We start from the raw sequence: 20,735 nt of genomic DNA on the forward strand, positions 1-20,735 counted from the left end.
AAACTCAAGCCAAACTCCATTCAATAATCTGGCAATTTAATGTGGCCTTCTTAATAGGCAAAACTACATGCCTCATAAAATATGACACAATACCTCTTTTGAATCGTTAGCTGCCAGTCTTCCATTCGGCATATACACTCACCGGCCACTTCATTAGGTACATCTGTTCAACTGCTTGTTAACACAAATATCTAATCAGCTAATCACGTGGCAACAACTCAATGCATTTAGGCATGTAGACATGGTCAAGACGATCTGCTGAAGTTCAAACCAAGCATCAGAATGGGGAAGAAAGGTGATTTAAGTGACTTTGAACGTGGCATGCTTGTTGGTGCCAGACGGGCTGGTTTGAATAATTCAGAAACTGCTGATCTACTGGGATTTTCACGCACAACCATCTCTAGGGTTTACAGAGAATGGTCGGGAAAAGAGAAAATATCCAGTGAGCGGCAGTTCTCTGGGCGAAAATGCCTTGTTGATGGCAGAGGTCAGAGGAGAACGGCCAGACTGGTTCGAGCTGATAGAAAGGCAACAGTAACTCAGATAACCTCTTTACAACTGTGGTGAGCAGAAAAGCATCTCAGAATGCAACACGTCCAACCTTGAGGCAGATGTCACTTTGGTAGCCGGTTGACACTGAGCTGAAAGCTGATACCTACCCAGTATTAGTAAGGTGTACCTAATGAAGTGGCCGGTGAGTGTATATCCCCCTACAAAACAGCAATTACTACAATAAAATTAGATCTTTTAGAATTGGTTTGCCTGTTTTAACCACGCACATCTTCCATAAAAATACATCGCGGAGGGCTACCCTGACAGTTAGCAAGCAGTGTGGACCAAGTCTAAACGTTGCAATTATATTGAAAGAAAGTGCCTAACGTCCGAGTAAAGACCTAACAATTCGTAACAAGTCTTGAGTTATGTTCTAACCTTACCAGTTTTTGTAGACAACACATCGGAGATAGTGGTTGGGATATTATTAGATTATATATTCAAAATTCTCACCTCATCACGGACCGTAGTATCCTTAACGTACAACAAGAAGTTTGTTTTGTAGACAACGAGAGCTTCCCGCAAAATGTTTCCAATTTCCGGACTGTACCAATACAAAAACCCAGGGGGGACCGTAAAGTGAAAAGAAGAAAGTTCGAAAGTAGAGTTTGTATAAAAATGTCGTATATTCCAATAATGTTGACATGTTGTAGACATAGACTGTAACAAAGTTTATAGATAACCTTGAGTCAATATATATATTCGCATAAACTACATTATGAAAACAATAGCTACCTCCATAAGTTACTTCAGTCTTGATTCCTACGGAGAGCGAAATAGGCCATTTCAGACTGTGTGAAACTCACTAGTTGCCATTCAGGTACACATGAAACCTATGCTGAAACCACACATGCAAATACTGCATAACATTAAGACACAATAGAAAGACACTGAAGACGCACTGCATAGTACGCAGTGCATAATACAATAGTAAAATACGTACTAAGCCTATGCAGTAGAGTACCAACTACACTAGTATTACTACATACTAAAAGGTATTCAATAGACACAAAATAATGAAGGAAGATAGCGCCCTGATGAAGCAAATCACATACAAACACACAACTCTTTGGTGATTAAAATTCCAATTTATTTTACAAAACACACATATCACAGTACACAATAAAAACAACAAATTATAGCACCGTTATAGACATAAAAGTATTTCCATGAAATTAAAACCACAAACATTCAATGGGATCTCACTGAGAGCATGTGAAAGGTTGTGCACAACATTAGTTTGAAATTAGTTTCAAAAATTTCACCCTAGTAAAACATCTAATAATTTAAAACAACTGATTCCTAAAACAAACCTCTCCCTTTTCTGTTACCATCATAAATAAATTAAGACACTAACATAGTAATCCTATGTCTTGAATGATGATTTGCAGAGTATCTGAATTCCCTGCGTGTGAGTTTGTGTTCAGATAATCTCCAATATGGCTGCCTCTTCCGGTTCCTGATATATCCTGGGATCCAAACGGGACCCAAGCTCAGTGATAACAACATGTAGGGACCCAACAGAGACGAGCCTGTGAGCAGTTCTGGGTTCTAACCCTTAGTTTAAGAAACAAATATAACAATGTCCTGAGAAGTGAATACAACTTGTCGGTGATGCTAAGACGTGTAACCTGTGGTATACAAGTGTGTTTGTGTTAGGGGAAGATAAAAGAACTCTGTGTGTATGTATGTGTGTGTGTGTGTGTGTGTGTGTGTGTGTGTGTGTGTGTGTGTGTGTGTGTGTGTGTAGGAGGTACTCTGTATGGCTTGTGATCCTGCAGTCCTGAGATCCCTGCTCCTACAGTGCAGTGCTGCGGTATTTCCCTTTTAAAAAGACAGTATCACAATTCATCTGATTGGAATCAATACATTACCATAGAGTCTATACTGTATATAGCATAGATAAAACTACTTCATTAATGGACAGCTTCATTTCTGTATGCATAAAATGTGCATAGATTCTATTTTGTACCCATAGCTTTTTCCCTATTTGGTTCTATAGATCTTATATCACTTGATAGATGTTGTTCTAAAGGCTCTGACTCAAGCCAATTCCACCAGAATCCACCTCACTTGACCAGTTGATCAGTCCTTTTGGTCTGAGATGACCTCTTCTTCTTCTGCTCTTTTTCCCCTTGTTCTCCTCTTCTTCCTCTCTAAATCTAACTCCCTTTTGGTAGAGTTTCCTCTTGTGTTGTTGTTCTACATTTTGATCCCAGCGTACAGTTCATCTATATGGGACCTGAAGTGTTGCCGGAGTTCGGCCCTCTTGGCCTTCAGGGTCGGGGTGAGCAGGCCGTTCTGGACCGAGAAGAGCTCCGTGTGGATGCAGATGGCCTTCACCTGGAGGACACACACACACACACAAGCAGACAGGTTCTCTTATAGAGGGTGATAAAGTCTTCTTATCGGCAGTAAAACAGCATGTCAAGGCTCAGAGAATTCCTCAGGTAATGCTACAAAGTCTACAAGGCTAATTATTAATTTATAGGGAGGTTTAAAGGGATACTACACTAAAATAACCCTTTTTAAATAATATATAGAGTCATGGTGTAGTTCGTATATTGTGCTACATGAATAAAGCTTGACTTGATTGACAGACCGACTGCTCTACCTGTTCGAAGGACTTGAGGCCTCCTTCCTTGCCCAGCCGCAGAATGTCCGCCAAGATGGCCGCCATCACTTCCTATACAGACGGGGAACAGGAGGATACCTCAGAATGATGATGTCACCAGGTCTGCATCAGTTACATCACTGAAGTTGATACCTTTAATGAATTCTGAGTAAAAGAAGCTGCATGTCCTGACTGCATGACTCTTTCCAGCATATGATTTGTGTATGAAAAATACAATTTGTTATGTATGACATTTTCATTTATTAGAAGAGTTAGAAACAATACATGTGCAAGAAATATACATACAGAACTATATGGAACTGCAGTTTAGTCTTACACATTCTGACTGTATACAGTATGTACACTACCAGTCAGAAGTTTGGACACACCGCATTTTTCTGTATTTTGATTATTTTCCACATTTTAGAATAATAGTAAAGACATCAAAACTATGAGATGATACAAATGGAATTATGTAGCGACCAAAAAATGTGTTCAACAAATCAAAACTATCTTATATTTAGATTATTTAAAGTAGCCGCCCTTTGCCTTGATGGAAAGGCAAAGGCTTTGGAAAGAAATTCATACATAGGATCAACTTCACTATTTATATTTGTCTAAGAAACTAATTTCAAGCATTTAAGCAGAAGCCTTTAGATCAAAATGGCTTTAAGAGAATGAAAAACATAGAACATTAAATCAGGTGTGTCCAAACTTTTGACTGGTAGTGCATGTAGTCTGTATGTATAATTAAGTCTTATAGAGTATTACCGCTCTGCCACAGAGTTCCAGGTAGCTGCCTTCCAGTCCCAGGGTCTTCTTAGCCCAGCCAGACAGGAAGTCATGGTCAGGAACCACTACTGCCACCAGACACGCCTGGAGATAAGGAAGGACAATACATATATAACAAATACAACAGGGATTTTTAGAATGCTTAAACTGCTATATCACATAGTGCATTTAGGAATTTGTTTCATCATACGTCCCTCTGAGACACAACAAAACAAGAGTTTCCTCCACCTACCTGCAGACTGTCTCCATGCACAAAGATCTGTGCCAGTGCATCACTCCTTGTGTAAATATTCTCTATCTTCTCTGGGGCGATGTACTCCCCCTGCGCCAGCTTGAAGATGTGCTTCTTCCTGTCCACGATCTTCAACGTACCGTTCTGCATACACACACACACACACACATACACACACACACACACACACACAGAATGAATGTCTGTCCACATATCTACAGAAATCTTCAGGTCATCTAAGACGCAGAAATACAATGAACTCGGACGACTTTAACAAACCAAGGCTGAAATGAACTCACCGGCAGCCATTTCCCAACGTCTCCAGTGTGAACCCATCCGTCTGCATCGATGGTCTCCTCAGTCTTCTCTGGGTCTTTCAAATAACCCTGGAACACGTTAGGACCCTTCACACACACCTGCACACACACACAGTTATTAAGAATAACATATACTTATCGTGTTAAGATGTCATTAGCAAAGCTTGTTTGATGGTATGAGATGATGTGTGTGTGTTTCACCTCTCCCTCTCCGTTAGCAGCCAGGTAGTTCATCTCTGCCACATCCACCAGTTTTACTAAGTTACAGGGAAGAGGAGCTCCAACGTGACCTGGTAAAAGGAATGTAAAGTTAATGCAACCAATACTATAGGTTAACTTAGGATAAAATTTAGATATCCAGACTACCTAGTTTAAACTAGTTAGTTAACTAGTTTGAAGTGTGTGTGTGTGTGTGTGTGTGTGTGTGTGTGTGTGTGTGTGTGTTTTACCTGCACTCCAGTCGCCGGGCATGGTCATGGTGCATCCAGCGGTACACTCTGTTTGTCCATAGCCTTCATAGAACTAAGACAGAGAAAAGGTATGCTTATTATTATTATTATTGACAGAACATTATATGATGTATACCCTAATGGAACAAATAGGGAACAGAACATTATTGGGAATGTCATATTATCCACTATGATAATTTGATTAAAGATGATTTGAAAGGCATTTCTACTACTAGACAGTACATAGTACAACTACAGGAAAGATGGGAGAAAGAAAGAGGATAGCATGCGGAACATGGGATAAACCCTTACCCATGACATTGTGATGACAGGGAAAGATTAGTGTGTGTGTGTGTGTGTGTGTATTACCTGACAGCCTAATGCAGCTCTCAGGAAGGTGAGGACAGTCGGAGAGATGGGAGCAGCTCCTGTTATCATGAGACGTACGTGACCTCCAAGGCTGGCCTGTAGAGGGCAGCACACTACATTACTACTTATTTACAATCCCCCGTTATATACTGTAGTCTGTCACCATGTGTGCCACATAGACTGGCCTGTAGAGGGCATCACAATACATATATTGTGTGGTACTTCCACAGTAACATACTGAGAGTTACGGCTGTGCTGGTTTAATGTACCTGGACTTTCCTGAAGATGAGTCTATCCCAGATACTGTCTCTCCTGACAATGCCGCTCATCAGCTCTGCCGCCTTCCTCCTGTAGGCGAATCCCAGCAGCCAGCGCTTCACTGAGGTGTTGGCCTGCCCAAAGATCTACATATACACACAGACCGACGCAGATGCTCATGCTCATCATCATCATCATCATCATCATCGACAACAACAGATCTTATGGTGCATTCATGCTATGTGTAGGTTCTGGTAAAGAAGACTTGAGCTTCATATTGAATGTTAATCTGTTCCAAAGATAAGAAGATAAAGGCTTCAAATGTCATCTTCATCTATTTCACTTTAAATTAATGCAATGTTGTTTTGAAGGACATGGAGCTGCAAATTAAATTATGACCGTTTCCATAACACAGTAGATATTTTACATAATCAATTACATTAATCCCAATTCATGGAAGAGAGTCATTCAAAACCAACAAATTATTCAATGATTACACTCCACTAGCAGAGAGACAGCAGAGATGTGCGTTTCATCTTCGGGTTTTAAAAAGTCAAGATTTCATAGCAGCAGTACCAGAGATTCAGCAGCACCTCTATTGTCTCTAAGTGCAGGAAATACTGCAGTCTGTAAAGCAAAATTCTCTTAAAAAAAAAAAAAAAAAAAAAAAAAATGGGGTCTTTGAACTATCCCTGTTCCCCATTTGGAAAATTAATGTTTCTTCCAAGTCAGGGACTTGTTTTCACAATTACCTCCATATGGCACAAAAGCAGGTTTAGTCTCAGGCATGCTAGACTATTACAGTGTAGTGAGGCATTGTAAACTGGCTAGTCAGACTGAGGCAGAGCATGGCGGGCCTGCCATAGGGCTCACTGTCCAGGGGTGTAGTGAAGGGCATGACAAGCAGAGAAGATGCTGGGTAGATAATACACAGAGTGTCACCAAATCATTCACACCTACCTTATCAAACATTCTGTTTAAGAGTCTGGGTACTACAGGGAAGACAGTAGGCTTCAATGTGGTCAGGTCGTCCATCAGCAGACGGATGTCTCCCTGGAAATAACCGATCCTGGCTCCCTGCACCAACATCACCCCCTGTGAGCCATACCAGCCAGAGAGAGAGAGGGGGGTTTGTGGAGGACAGAGAGAAAGGGTGATACAGGTTTCATTGTGGGGAAATGGGGGTTGACAGTTCCAGGTAAGGATAGGGTTTGGAGGTCTGGGAAGAGGACACATCTTTATAAATGGAGGAGGATAGTTTGGAGGATTATGCTCAGCAGGCAGAACCAGAAAAACAAACAGGGTTTCAGCATTCAGCCTCTGGCAGAGCTGTTTGCCGGCATTGCTGCACTATTCACCATTCAATTATACTTTCTATAATGCTCTGAGGTTGGCTTCAGCAGCAAAGTACAAATAATGCATAAAAAAATACGATTTTCCATCTTTTTGCCATGCTCTCAATCCAAAATCCAGCTCTTCTTTTGACTGGGACAACAAACCTTGAGGCTCTTTTGACAAGCAGCTTTGTGGGAATAGATTCAGTATGATCTTGTGCCTTCCCAATATGTATGATGCCTGCAAAGGCCTTATTTTTGAATTTGGAAAATAAGCTTAAAACTAGATAGAACTGTAGATAATGTGCCATCCTCCTCAACTCATTTTGATGCTACTGTACAATGTGAATGCTTTATTAAAGTGTGGGGGAGGAAGAGGAAGGAAGAGGAAGGAAGGAGGGCATACCTGTACTACTCTCTCAAACATATGAGCCAAGGGAAGGTAGGATACATGGACATCACCGGGACGCAACGGACAGTGGGCCTAAAATACACACACACACACACACACACACACACACACACACACACACACACACACACACACACACACACACACACACACACACACACACACACACACACACACACACACAGGGATAGGAACACACAGGAACACACATGGACACACAGAGACAAACCAGAATGTACAAACACACACATGGACCCAGACAGGGATGGACACACACACACACACACACACACACACACACACACACACACAAAGGAGGGAGGAAAGGGCGTGAATGTTACTGTTTGTACCTCCACCACCCTCTCAAACATGTGGGCCAGAGGCAGAAAAGACATCATGACATCTTCTGAAGTAGTCTGAGCATAAGACTGGAGAGAAGAGGAGGTGACAGAGTTCAGTCATCCAGCATACAAACTTACAACTCATCTACTATTCCTTATTATGCCTTCTTAGTTTGCCTCCCTGTTATTATCATATATCTATTTTTTTCATCTATTATTATTTCCATTTTTCTTTTTTCCTTCCACTACTACTTTATTTTCTTCTTTTTCTGTTCTTAATTGACTTGCCTGGTTAAATAAAGGTTATTACTATTATTTCCTGGTTTGTTCATGTTGTTTTTCTAAAGGGGTGAACAGTCTGTTGGTACCACTGGATGCTGAATCAGCGGAGGGTTTGGACTGTCAACACAACCAGCAGGAAGCATCAGATGAAAGGACCAGCACTTTCGCTGCATCTATCCCTCTCTCTCTCTCCTCATCTCTCTCATTCTTTCCTTCTGTCTTTCTCCCTCCATCATATCTTCCTCTGTCCCGCTTGTGTCTTTCTTTCTTTCTTTCTATTTAATCTAATCTAAACGGGGACACAAAATGGTGCAAGGGAAAACAACTAAAACCTTTTTTTTTTTTTAACACTCTACCCTCCCGCACTCTTTATTTCTTATCCCTGCGTTCCCTTGCTCCTTTCCATAGTAATTCTGGTGAAGGCATAACAACAGAAGTATTAATAGTTGTAGTATAGCAGTAATAATAGTCTTGTTAATCATTGTTTCGTATAGTTATAATTTACCAGTACTAACAGTAGCAGTATAAAGGTAGTGCCTTACCTCAGTGATCCTGATGAAGGCTGAACAGTTGGACACAAGGTTCCCATGGGTCAACATGGCTCCCTTTGGATTGCCTGTACACACACACACACACACACACACACACACACACACACACACACACACAAGCAGGAAATTGGCAGAGATTTATAGATCAGTACACATGGAACCACAATAAATCAAAGACATATTGAAGCAAATGTCAAATATTGATGGAAGAGTGTATGGTGTAAGAGAGTGTGTGTGTGTGTGTGTGTGTCACCTGTGGTACCGCTGGTGAAGCAGATAATGGCCATGTCCTCAGGTCGCGGAACCTGGAAGGGAGGGAGCGTAAACATCAAGGGTCAAACTCTGCCAGGTAACAGATGGCATCATCATCATGTAAACTACTGATTGGATGGAGGGAATTCAGCAAGTTGACAACATTACTCACCACTGGCTGCTGATGGTTGGCCTTGCCGATCGCCTGTAGAGACAAGAAGAGGACCTTAGTGAAGTCAGGGTGGATGGATAGGAGAGGGCAAGGAAAGACAGTGAGAAAACAAGGAAGAAATGAAGACAAGAAAGAAAAAAGAAACAAGCAAGAAAGCAAGAAAGAAAGAAGGAGGAAGACACTTCAAAAAGAAAGCTAGAAACCCCCTGCTGACCTCCATCTCCTCCAGGCTAAGGATCTGGATACCAGCCTGGCGCCCCCTGTTGACCAGGTCCGTACTGGGCGTCTCCATTAGAACGATGGTCTTCACTGAGTGTTGCCTGTTCTCCACACAGTCCAGTACCAGGTTGGCTTTAACAGCCACGTCACACACTATGGTCGAGATGGTGGCTGCAACAACACACACACCAGCAAACATCAGGTCAAAAAGAGACAGACACCTCATCTAAACACATATTGAAATAGAAGAGATGAAATAAAGTGTAATTCCACTGTTGTTGTTGCTGTGGTTTACCTTTGTCTATAATGTAGGAGATGGCTTCTGTCCCCAGCGTGTCGTAGAGAGGAACTGACACCAGGGAGTAGGTGTAACAGGCCAGCTCACTGATGGTCCACTACATACACACACACACGTTTTAATGGTGTTAATGACAGTATATTTAAGAGATACTGTTTTATTTGAGAGTACTGTGTAAAGGAACTGAAACTACAGAATAGGTTAGGTGTAACAGTTCAGCTCTGAAATAGTCTGCTACAAACACACATACACATCGAGGTGTTCTTGTACAGTCAATTTTTCAAGAAATATGAAAAGTGACCCATTTACTGAATATAAATTTCAACTGTCCAAATACTTTTGGCAACCTGAAAGGGGAAGATGACAAAAAAAATTCTCTAGGACTTTCATTGTCCATAGCTGCAATGTGATTTCAAGCCGAAAGAGCTGGCTTTACGTTTAGTTAAGATTTAACTAAGATTTAACTAAGTTTTAACTAAGTTACTGCCTTCTGGAGCACTTGTATAGAAACAAATTACTATCTCTTCTATATGACAGTGTTGTGTTTTTTGTCACAGCTTTTATGTTAATATTGATGCTGCTTTCTTGGCCAGGTCTCTATTGAAAAAAGAGATTATTGATCTCAATGGAGTTAACATGGTTAACTAAAAATTAAACTACATGACTGAAAATCCCCTCAAAGTTAAACTGACAGTCTATACTTTGACCTCATCGTTACTGTATAACAAAGTAATACAGAGGATGGAGGCAAACTGTATGTGTGTGTGTGTGTGTGTGCGTGTGTGCCCCCGTACCTCCGGTCTGTTCTGGGAGAAGATGCCGATGTAGGGGTCTGTGGTCTTTGAGTGTCCTTTGTGGAGAAATGCTGAACCCAGATTCTCTGCTCTCTCCAATACCTAAAACACACACACACAAATACACACACACACACACACACACACACACACACACACACACACACACACAGCTGTTAACGCTGCTCTAATTATAACAAAATAACTACATAAACTAGCTATGATTTTCAATATTGTGGCAGTAACAGGCTTCACATTTTGACATGCAACCTAAATCACATGTACTGTCACTATCACAGTTAAAATGTCATTATGTCTTTATATGGTGAGCTGATTATGGCGGCATGGAGTCCAACCTGTTTGTATGTCATCCATTCATATGGCTGTTTGGGTTTCCTGGAGCCCAGACAGGGACCATTATCTGGAGGATGAAAGAGAGGGAAAGAAAGAAAGTAAGAAAGAAAGAAAGAAAATGTTTATAGTGGCGGCAATAAGCTGTGATGTAAACAGTGGAGGATGGTAACTCAGAAGGCTGAGGAGAACAGGGATCAGTAAATTACAGGGTTAAAGGGTATGTATGGCTATTAACCTACTTTCTAAGTAAAAAAAAAATATACTATACAGTAGTTAAATACTAAATTAATTTGGTTAGTTATAAGTATTTACTATATTGGTATGATACTATTTACTGTAGTGCCAATGTACAAATCGCATGATGGTTCTAGTCAGCAGTAATACTACTAGGCTCTTGAATAGTCCTTAAGTACATAATGATATTACAGTGTTGAGGACTTACTGGAGACTCGGGCCCCTCTGAGGAAGAACTCGTACATGGTTATGGCATCGTCATAGAAATGAGTCATGTGACCGTCTCCGTTCAGCAGAACCGACCGTCGCGCAAACTCTCCTCCCTGATTGGACGAAAATGAAACAGTCAATTAAATATATATCAGGTTTTCCTGTGGACATTATGTTGTGTGCAAAATTTGTATGAAGAAGTGAAAAAGTGGAAAACCTGGCCGATACAAAGCAGTTAGTATCAAGAGAAAGCCAGGCTACTGTCCCATGAAAACATTGTAACGGTTTTGGTGATTTACTTTCTTTTTTGACTTGAATTGAAAGCTCACATGGTCTTTATCTTCATTAAGTTGATAGAGTTTCAAGACCCTAGGGTCAATGAAACCCACTCAAAACCCAGCGTAGTTTTTCAAAAACGCATAGGCCACAAAGGGAAAATCAGCCCATTTCTTTCAGTTCCTGAAAGGCTGACTTTTAGGAGGTGCAAGGTTTGAAATTTGACAGCCACAGGGTGTTTGACCTTGTGTGTGTCCTGTCAGGATGGAATCAGGAAGTAAACCTGCTGGCCAAAACTAAGCGGTTTGTGTCTGGACCCTTTAAGTGGAGGAAGTAATACGAGTTTATGGGAGACACACACACACACACACACACACACACACACACACACACACACACACACACACACACACACACACACACACACACACACACACAGTACATTCCTGTTTGCTATTAATACATGACTAGTGTTACTACAGTGTGTTGTGGTGTCACCTAAACTGATCTAATATCTAGCCAGGCAGGCTCTACCTGTTCTGTTAAGAGCCAGCCTACTGTAACCCCACCTATGTTGTATAAATCCAATTCAAAGGGTACACCAAGGGCACCACAATCCTAGACTGGGTTGTGCCTGTGTAGACATTTGTTGGTAAATTAACTCCTTACTAGAACACTACTTACTAAACTAGGCTACATTTGAATGTGGATCTTTGCTAGAGGACACTAGATGTGTGCTGTAACTTCAGGCCTGTCAGTGAAAGAAGTTAGTAGTGTGCAGCCCTTAGAAGTCATGAAAAGGTTTGTAGCCTAGTCTGTAGTTCAGTCGAGGCAACTGTCCTGCTTTGGTTCTGGTTTGAAACCCAGTAGATTTTTGCAACCTTTATTTATCCAATGAATGTTGACTGAGCATTGTGCTCTTTTCCAGCAACACCCTGCTTCACACTTGTACAGTTACACACATTCACACCTGGGAGCTGCCCAGTACAAACAGTCTTCTACTGTTGGACACCGAGCAGCTCCACTAGAGCAACTGAGGTTCAGTGCCTTGCTCAAGGGCACTAACAGTAGTGGAGGGAGGGGAGAGCGTCACTCATTCGCTTTCCCAGACAATTTGGGGATTCAAACCAGTTAGTTCACTTCAGCAGGGCACTAAACACACTTATTTATTTTGCTTTTTAACTGTTTACTTTTTAACTCACCTGAACCTCGACCGACTGCATGCGGAGGTCGCAGGGTGGTGGGAGGGGCTTGGGCCGCGTTGCCAGGTAGTAGGTTGTCATGGCAGCCATCGCCCCCATGCTGACCAGCGTGGGGGTGGAGAGACTCCTGACGTACTGGCTGACTTCATCCAGATCTGGCATCCGCAGCTTCTGCAATAATTCCTGGCTCAGCATGATGCTGCTGCTGATGTGGTGTTGGGTGAGGAGTGTGTGTGCTTGGGGATGGTATGCCTGCGTGTGTGTGTGTAGGTGGGGTGGTAGGATGGGTGTGTCAAGTAAACGTGCCTGTATGTGTGTGTGTTAGGTGACTGTTGGGCCGTGATGGTGCCAGTGGCAGTAGGGTGGGTGTGGTAGGGGTGCGTTTGAAAACACTTAGCACTCTAAGTTGGCCCTGAGGTAAGGTGGAGTTAAGATGAATGCCCTGAGGTGAGGTAAAGAGTGTGTGTAATGGTAAGGAGTGTGTGGAGGGGTGAGGGGAAGAGCTGGCCAGGAGAGGATCTGGAGAGAGAGCAAGAGAGAGATCATTCATTTGTTCACTTTCTGGATAAGTAAGTATTTATTTGGTCAGTAGGTTCTGTGTAGCTTTGTTACGTTTAACCACCAACCAACCAATCAAATTCCTAACTTTGTGCCTGCTTCCTAATGCGATTAGATAATCTCAACATAATTAAACCTCCAAATATAAAGCATGTCCACACTGAGGCAACTATTTTTAATATATTGTCAGAAATGAGTAGCCTTTTGTTTTTTACCTTGATTTTGCTTGGTTAATATACCCAAAAGAAACTGGAAAAAAGTTGGATTGAATGTTTTTTCATTTCAGTCCTCAAGGCAATAACAACTAGCAAACTATTAAAGGGTGTGAAGACTTTGATATCCACAGTACATAGGCTCTTGTGACTGGAGAATATTTGTTTTCTTTAAAGAAATTGTTCTTAATGGTTTTCATTTCAGCTGTGTCAGACAGTATACAATGGAGAGGCCCACAATGTTGCAATCACACATTCTGCACCTTAGCCCACAGAGCCATCAGGATAGCTCCAATAAGTGATTCTTACTCTTGTTAAAATGCAAACTGAGAGCAGCTTACAATAGCCTGTTATAAGTCTAGAGCCTAGGCTTCTTAAACCTTTGGGTGGGGTGCAAAATAGACCCCTTTCCACCTGGCATTAAATTGCTTCCTGGGTGATCAGATTGTAATCAGATAGAACAAAAAAAGACATAAAACCCAGACATAAATCTACCTAAAACACACTGAAGGTGTAGAAACCCAGGTGTAGATGCACCCAAACCACCTTTGAAGGTGCTCAAAAATGCATCTGGCCACATTAACAAAAAAGTTTTAAATGCAGTGTCTCCAATCCACATAGAGCAACTATGGAAATGGAAATAAACTTTTGCACGGGGATCCAACCAGGATGCACATACAATTTATCAGTCAGGCAGTTTGGATAGAAACATACTTGTTAAAAATAGATCGTCAGGAAACTTAGACCTACTTACTTTTATAGGATGTAAACGACTTACTTATTTTTATAGGAGATATTAAGAGGAAAAGATGTGTGGCAGTCTGTATTTTGTGAGGGAAAAAGAGAAATCTGATTCCAGTGTGTATCCTGAAGACACATGTTAATGTCAGGTGTAAACGTTATCCAGTTAAATCATATCTAGCCAGGTGGAAAGGCCATAGATCACAGGCCTGTTACTGGTGGATTCCCCAACCACAGACTGGTGTGTCTATATTTAGATACAACTTCTCAGTTTGGTCGCAGCATAAAAAAAAACCATATAGCACCTCTGGCACACTGTAGTGCTACTAATACCAACCTACATTGTTTAGCTGTGGCTCACATCACCTTACCATATATTTAACAGATTTTCTCCTGACAAGATTAGCAGGTGTCAGGTGTAAGGTTCCCATGGGGTGTGTGTGTAACAGGTGGCAAAGACTAGCTCTCGGTGTTGTAACATAAACACACACATGCGCGCACACACACACACACACACCCCCGGTTGAGGTGACAGACTTTGGCAAGTTGAGCTCATTAGAAATAGAGTGTGAGGTCTTCAGGTGAAACCGAGCGACAGGTCCACCTCCGTGTGAACTCCGACCTTAGACCCAGATTACTAGCCAATAGCAGGGCCAAAGGGAACTCCACTGATCACATCAAGACCCACTCTGAAGGCTCACAGAGCTTTTATCACAAATTTGTCAAATAAAGAGAGAAAAGGTAATCCTGTATGTTCAGAACAGAATCACCACACAATCACAACAGCTGCTACAAATACTACTACCATAACAATCATGGAACAACCATTATTATTATTATCATGTCTTTTTATTTCATTATTAGTGTTGCTCTTTTAAATCACAAATAGCATCAACAATCAGTTTTCCTCATATTGTGTTTCTTGTACTCATAATACAGTTGAGTTTCTCCTTGAATGAACTCCTCAGTAATATCTAACCACTTGAGGGGGGGATCCAGTCCATTTCCTTGTTATTGCCATTTTATTGGCTGCAAGTAAAACCTTTCCAGATATTTATCAGCTCTCAGTGCAGTTCCTTCTGTCAAACTGACAAGACACAGTCTTGTCAGGATTCAATAACTCACAAACATAATTCCAAAACTGGTGTCTATTTCCCGACTGTTCCAAAATACAGGATGATTCACATCCAACTATCCAAACCAGTTGTCTGCTTTTAACTCTTGGTGTGATAGAGTACCAATCATTATCTGGGACAATAAAGACAAAGAGCAGAGATTATTCTATGTCTGCTGTATGCAGTGGTTTCAGGTTCAATCACCTTCATTAGAGCCGGTTTTACGTCTTTTCTAAGTAGTCCCTTAGAATGAAATAATCCATTGTCCTCTGGTTTACTGTGGGCCAATAGAGGGGCTTGTCATGAAGCCCAGCACTCCCAGCACTTCCAGCAAGAATGAACAGCAACATGACCACATCTCTAGTAAGCTGGCCCTTGGTGACGTCCTTTGTCATCTTGATTTCTTGCTGAGCATTTTGTTTTGTTTTTGAGGTGGAGTGGACACCATCATTACAACTTCATAATGAAGAGAAAAGGGACAGTCTGAAGGATGATTCATTGACTAATCTGTCCGGTGACCACCCACTCAAAACATGATTCAGGCATTTTCTTTAAACTGTCACTGTGGCAGCTCAGTGGAACACCACAAGCATACCCGTATGCTTTGAAAGTTACTGATAAACTTATAGTGGCAGCCTGTAAGCTGCCCTGACTTAAAGTAATAACATGACACTTAAGATTTTCCTCTTATTTTTTTTCACTAGGCAGCAGAGTCTCAACTGGCAATTTTTGGCATTCCTCATTGAAACCAGCAGTACAGCTAGTTATGAACAAACTTGTCCGTAAGTAGTAGGCTATCTATTGGTTTCAATAAGCAATACTAACAATGCTAAGAAGCCTATTTTGGTTAATTTTGCACCCAGAATGCAAACAGACAACTACCAAAAGATGAAACTGTGAAACTGAATGGGTCCACAAGATGACTCCCAGGTTAGTGTATATTTCTCCATATGGCCTATTGAATTCCTTCCTTACTCACCTGTCACACAGAGCAGCCAACCAGGTGAGACAAACTGCCTCGTAGCCAATGACAGCGACTCTGGGAACGCTGTTCTCACTGCTGCAACAGCACCACACACACTGACTACTCTCACTAGGATGCACTGATACACACACACACACTCTGTCACAAGTGATGTATAAACGCAGCTAATCTACCAATCAAAGGTCAAGCTGGTTCCAACGAGGGCTTCAGTTGGCTGGTTGTGTCAAGACAGGCACTTTTTCAGGTGATGTCATCAAGGCTAGTTGATCTGATCGGTCTGAATGACTCAAAGATTCAATGAATTGAATCAGTGAGGGGCTAGAGGTCGGGTCAATAACTGAGTTGGGATTTTTACACTCTCCCTGTTTTAAAGCTCCAATGACCCTCTAAAGCTCTCTCCAGACAGCAATAGTGTTACCAGGGGATGTGTGTTGTTTGGTCATTTTTACCGCAGGACCACATGAATTTTATCCTGCCTGGAACAAATATGTCAGTGATTTTCTCCAGCTACTCTGGTAGAAATTCAGGCTGAAATTACCTACTGTATTTCAAGTTATCTCTGACATCCTAGGTTAATTTTAATCCTGTATGAATTGACATGTCAGTGTTTCATGCAATTACTGACTTGCGACCTGGCATCTCAATTTCAAATAACAAGTGGCAGGATAGAGCAACATCACTTTTTACAATGAACTGGAACCACAATATTAATATTAATGCCATCCAGAAAGCCCTAAAATTTGAGAAATTTCACATAAGTTCCTGAAACGTTTGACTTGCAGATGGAAAATTAATTCTTTGGGACTTTTGGTGTGAAGAGAAAAGGGGAGGCACAATCAAAAGGAAGCAAAGGTAGAAGGAGGAAAGAAGGAAGGAAGGAGACAAGGAAAAGAAGGAACAAAAATGTATGAGGCAGAGTAGCATGAAGATGGAGATAAGGTTCAGGGAGGGAAATAATGGCTAGAGATGTGGAGAAGGAAAGAGAGAGGGAGAAGGAGAATTTGCATCTACACACTAGACAGCTTGTTAGGTGTCCAGCATCACTACAACAGAAGTTTGAATCTGGAGGTTGACATTTGTTGCACATCCTTCTCTCCTATCGTTTCTTCCACTCTACACTATTATTGATGAAAGGAGAGATGGAGGGACTTGGGTATAGACAAGACAGTGGGACACAGATAGGAGATGAAAGAGAGGAGAGAGGGGGGAGAAAAGAAGCAAGTAAAACCAACAGATAAGTACAAACAAAGGGTTGCCCAGGAAGAAGAACAGGAAAAGTTTGCAAAGTCAATCAACTGGTTCTAATGTCTAACTTCTCTTGACAAGGCCAAACCAGAGCCATAGCCACCAAGAGCTGGGTCAGTCTGGACTATAGAAAGGGTTTTTCCACCGTGGCCCTGATGACGAATTCCATGGCTTTTCCATGACTAAATCGGAGCATGTGACCTGAAAAATTGTATTCCTTTCTCCTGGTTTGTTAGTGTTATGGGTGAACAGTCTGGTTTCCACTTCAGTTGGGCTGAAAACCACCAGCTAATGCAAAAAATTTGTGAAAAGATGGACACATTCTGCTATATTCCTGTCAACTGACCCAAATGTAAAATTCCCTGATATTCCTGACTTCTCCAGACGATTTATCAAATTGCCTGACTGAAATTTTACAGCTTTCAAAATTTCATGATATTCCAGAATTTCAGTGACCAGTGGGAACCCTGTATGGATGCTTCATGGAGCAGGATTGTGGAGCTAACAGGACTGTCGCTGAAAACTGCCATGGCCGAACTCCGTCTCTGTAGGGCTCTGGGCCTAAATGAAGCCTGGCTCTGTACTTTTGTCGGCTTCATCTCATCACTCATTCACTGCTGCTCTGCTACTGATTGACCAGACACCACATGCTGACTTTCTTCTACATTCGCTCAGCGAAGGTGGGCCACCAAATCAAGCAACACTGCTGCCACTGTAGAAAATGAAACGCAATTAAGGCCAATTACACCCAATCACCCCCCTAAAAATAAAGTATCTACTAGGCAAAAACCAAGAAAAAAAATCTCCAATAGAAATAGAATCCCTTGGAGTCTCAACCTACAGGTTCAGACAGTCCCCAAGTCCACACACACACACACACACACACACACACACACACACACACACCCTCACCTTTCCCCCGGTGACCAATGACCCTGGTGTAGTCAGCTGAGAGGATTGGAAAAAGTCAGATAAAAGCTGACCAGACGGAGGACAAGAGAGGAGAGAAGAGAGGAGAGAGTGTCCTGGTGACTCAGCGGGTAGAGGCACATAACATGTAACTGCAGTGTTGGGGGGTGGAATCCATATTATTTCATCCCATCTCTGACATTTCTTCACTCTCCACCATACCATATACATGATTATGTTCATTATATGGATTGGAAGACAAATTGAGGCAGAACTGATTTTAATGTTCATCTATTAGACAAACAAAATGTAATAATGGCAATTTTTGTGTGCCGTAGTGCACTGAAATAAGTTGTAATAATGCTAACATAGGCTACTAACTGAAAATGCAAAACTCTTTGTGAGCTGAACTTAAATATACACACATTTGCATTAAGATTTAACCTCAGGCTGTTGAAAAACATCTCAGAAGCACAGTGTTATTGTAACATGGCTGAAGTGTCCCAATAATAATGGCATATGAGGAGGTATCTGGGCACTACTACTCCTAATAGCCCCAAGGCAATCCCAGCCCCCCCCCCCCCCCCCCCCCCCCCCCCCCCCCCCCCCCCCACACACACACACACACACACGGTTATAAATAAAGTAAAGATACATATCTCCTCCCTCTCTTATCAGCCATTGATAATAGCATACTTCACCTCAATCAACTGAATTACGTAAATGTGTTTAAGTATGCAGGCAAGACTGTTGCATTTCACACAGGGCCATGTGTGTGCATGTGTGTGATAGACAGACACAGAGGGAGAGACAGAGAGATTAGGGGGCATGCCAAGGAACCAATGACAGCAGGGTGGGTTCATGGCCATCAACCAATCAGAGACAAGTCACCTTTCACCTCAAAACCTGCGGCATGGCTACTAGACCTCCTCAAGGCGTCTTATATAGCCTACTTCTCTATAGTCCTCCAACCATCTGTGTCTACCAATTTCGCTGTCTTTGTCATCATGCCTAAGGCTGGAACGGTGTTGAGCAGCCAGCCACATGACAGCACACACACAAGCCAGTAAACAGCCTGCAGCCAAACGTGTACAAAGCACGGTCGTAAATAAAACACTGGTCCCACGCTATAAGCTTAGCCTATGTAAAAGCTGCGAGTGCTTTTTGGTATGACCATTCAAGTTGTGTAATGTTAAAATGGGCAGGACGTGTTAAAAGTTACACGTATCTGACTGTGACAGACAGAGATACCCACTGCTGCTTTAACTGGCGACTCTTTGACTACGTGGCTTCATAAAACTCCTCTTTCACAAACTCACGAAACATATATTCCAAAATTGATTAGAAACTTTCACTCCAGTGAAATATTACAGTTTTTGAGAGCAAAGGTCAAGTCTCCCCATTGACCTACAGGTCATTCATTGAAACGTTACAATGCTAGCCTCGTATGTGTATGGAGAAGTACTCACGCCAAACCCTATTCAAAAAATCTGGCAATTTAATGTTTTCTTGCTCATCGACCGGGTAGAATATACTTTAAAACCTTTTTAAAAAAAATGCTAGGCGGCACTCCTAAATTCGACATACGTCCAAAACACCAAACAGCACTTTTTATCTGTCAAATATCACAACTGGTTCACACTACTCGCCACGCTCCACCGCGATGTAACGCTATTTTGGTGGAAGAACACCGTGGGAACAACGGGCGAAGCAATTCTAAAAGGTTAAAATGTATTTAAGTGAGAGCCGCTTGGTATATTGTATGTATGCCGAATGGAAAAGCAGGTCACAACAATTCAGAAAAGGTCTTAAGTCATGCTGTCCAAGGTGTGAACGTCTGCCGATAAGCAAAGCAGCATTTGCCAGATTTTTGAATGGAGTTTGACCTGACCTTTCTCTCCATACGAGTAAGTATAAATTTACATAGCTACTGCATTTAAAGATTCGTGTTTTATCCAGTAACACAATAATAACTATGAAAACAGTGGGAAATAGTTATATATTCAATTTAAACGTAATTAACCATGTATAACCAACTTGTAGGCAACGGTTTCCCACCTGTTTGCAGCGATGCTCCCGGCTTCTCGTTTCTTTCTGACCACGCGCGTGCTGTAGTAGTAGTGTTAAAAGTGAGGACTTCCTCTCAAATTTTTCAAAATAAAACCCTTATTAATGATTGTGTTGCAACACAGTGGCGTGCCACTGAGGGCCAAGCGGGGCCAAGAGTATTTTTTTTCCTTCACCAACCATTACACCAGCTAATTAGTTGCTCTCTCTCTGGTTGAAGGTGTACTAATCAGTCAAACCACTGGTGTAGTGATTGGTTGGAAGGAAAAACGGCATACTTTTGCTATGAGAAATACAAGGTACCAAAGTGAAAATCAATATTTTAAACGAATAGAATATTAATAGAATATAAATAGATCTAATAATTATTTAGGGGGGAATCTTTAGTA

The 20,735-nt window shown here is 41.7% G+C and overlaps 1 protein-coding gene across 1 annotated transcript; it reads right to left on the reverse strand.

Annotated features, from left to right (window-relative positions):
- Positions 1-1,628: 1,628 nt before the first annotated feature.
- Positions 1,629-20,373, reverse strand: LOC139923425 (long-chain-fatty-acid--CoA ligase 1-like). Its single transcript, XM_071914214.2, has 21 exons — positions 20,338-20,373; positions 12,515-13,033; positions 11,035-11,149; positions 10,595-10,659; positions 10,239-10,340; positions 9,442-9,541; positions 9,142-9,317; positions 8,928-8,960; positions 8,757-8,808; positions 8,495-8,568; positions 7,324-7,401; positions 6,544-6,678; positions 5,595-5,729; positions 5,326-5,421; positions 4,957-5,029; positions 4,709-4,797; positions 4,490-4,606; positions 4,191-4,334; positions 3,938-4,042; positions 3,167-3,238; positions 1,629-2,895 (listed from the first exon to the last, which is right to left on the reverse strand). Exons 2-21 carry the CDS (start codon positions 12,707-12,709, stop codon positions 2,755-2,757), a joined length of 2,097 nt encoding a protein of 698 aa, XP_071770315.2. The 5' UTR covers positions 12,710-13,033; positions 20,338-20,373; the 3' UTR covers positions 1,629-2,754.
- Between the last annotated feature and the right edge of the window lie 362 nt (positions 20,374-20,735).

This window comes from Centroberyx gerrardi, chromosome 16 (assembly GCF_048128805.1).
Source record: "Centroberyx gerrardi isolate f3 chromosome 16, fCenGer3.hap1.cur.20231027, whole genome shotgun sequence".
In the NCBI taxonomy this organism is placed as follows: domain Eukaryota; kingdom Metazoa; phylum Chordata; class Actinopteri; order Beryciformes; family Berycidae; genus Centroberyx; species Centroberyx gerrardi.

Excerpts from the sequence above, each read along its gene's own strand:
- LOC139923425 (XM_071914214.2), bottom strand. The coding sequence starts at position 12,709 with ATGCTGAGCCAGGAATTATTGCAGAAGCTGCGGATGCCAGATCTGGAT. Across the intron at positions 10,660-11,034 it reads CAGAGGGGCCCGAGTCTCCA|ATAATGGTCCCTGTCTGGGC; the intron begins GTAAGTCCTCAA and ends TTCATCCTCCAG. Across the intron at positions 10,341-10,594 it reads AATGGATGACATACAAACAG|GTATTGGAGAGAGCAGAGAA; the intron begins GTTGGACTCCAT and ends TGTGTGTTTTAG.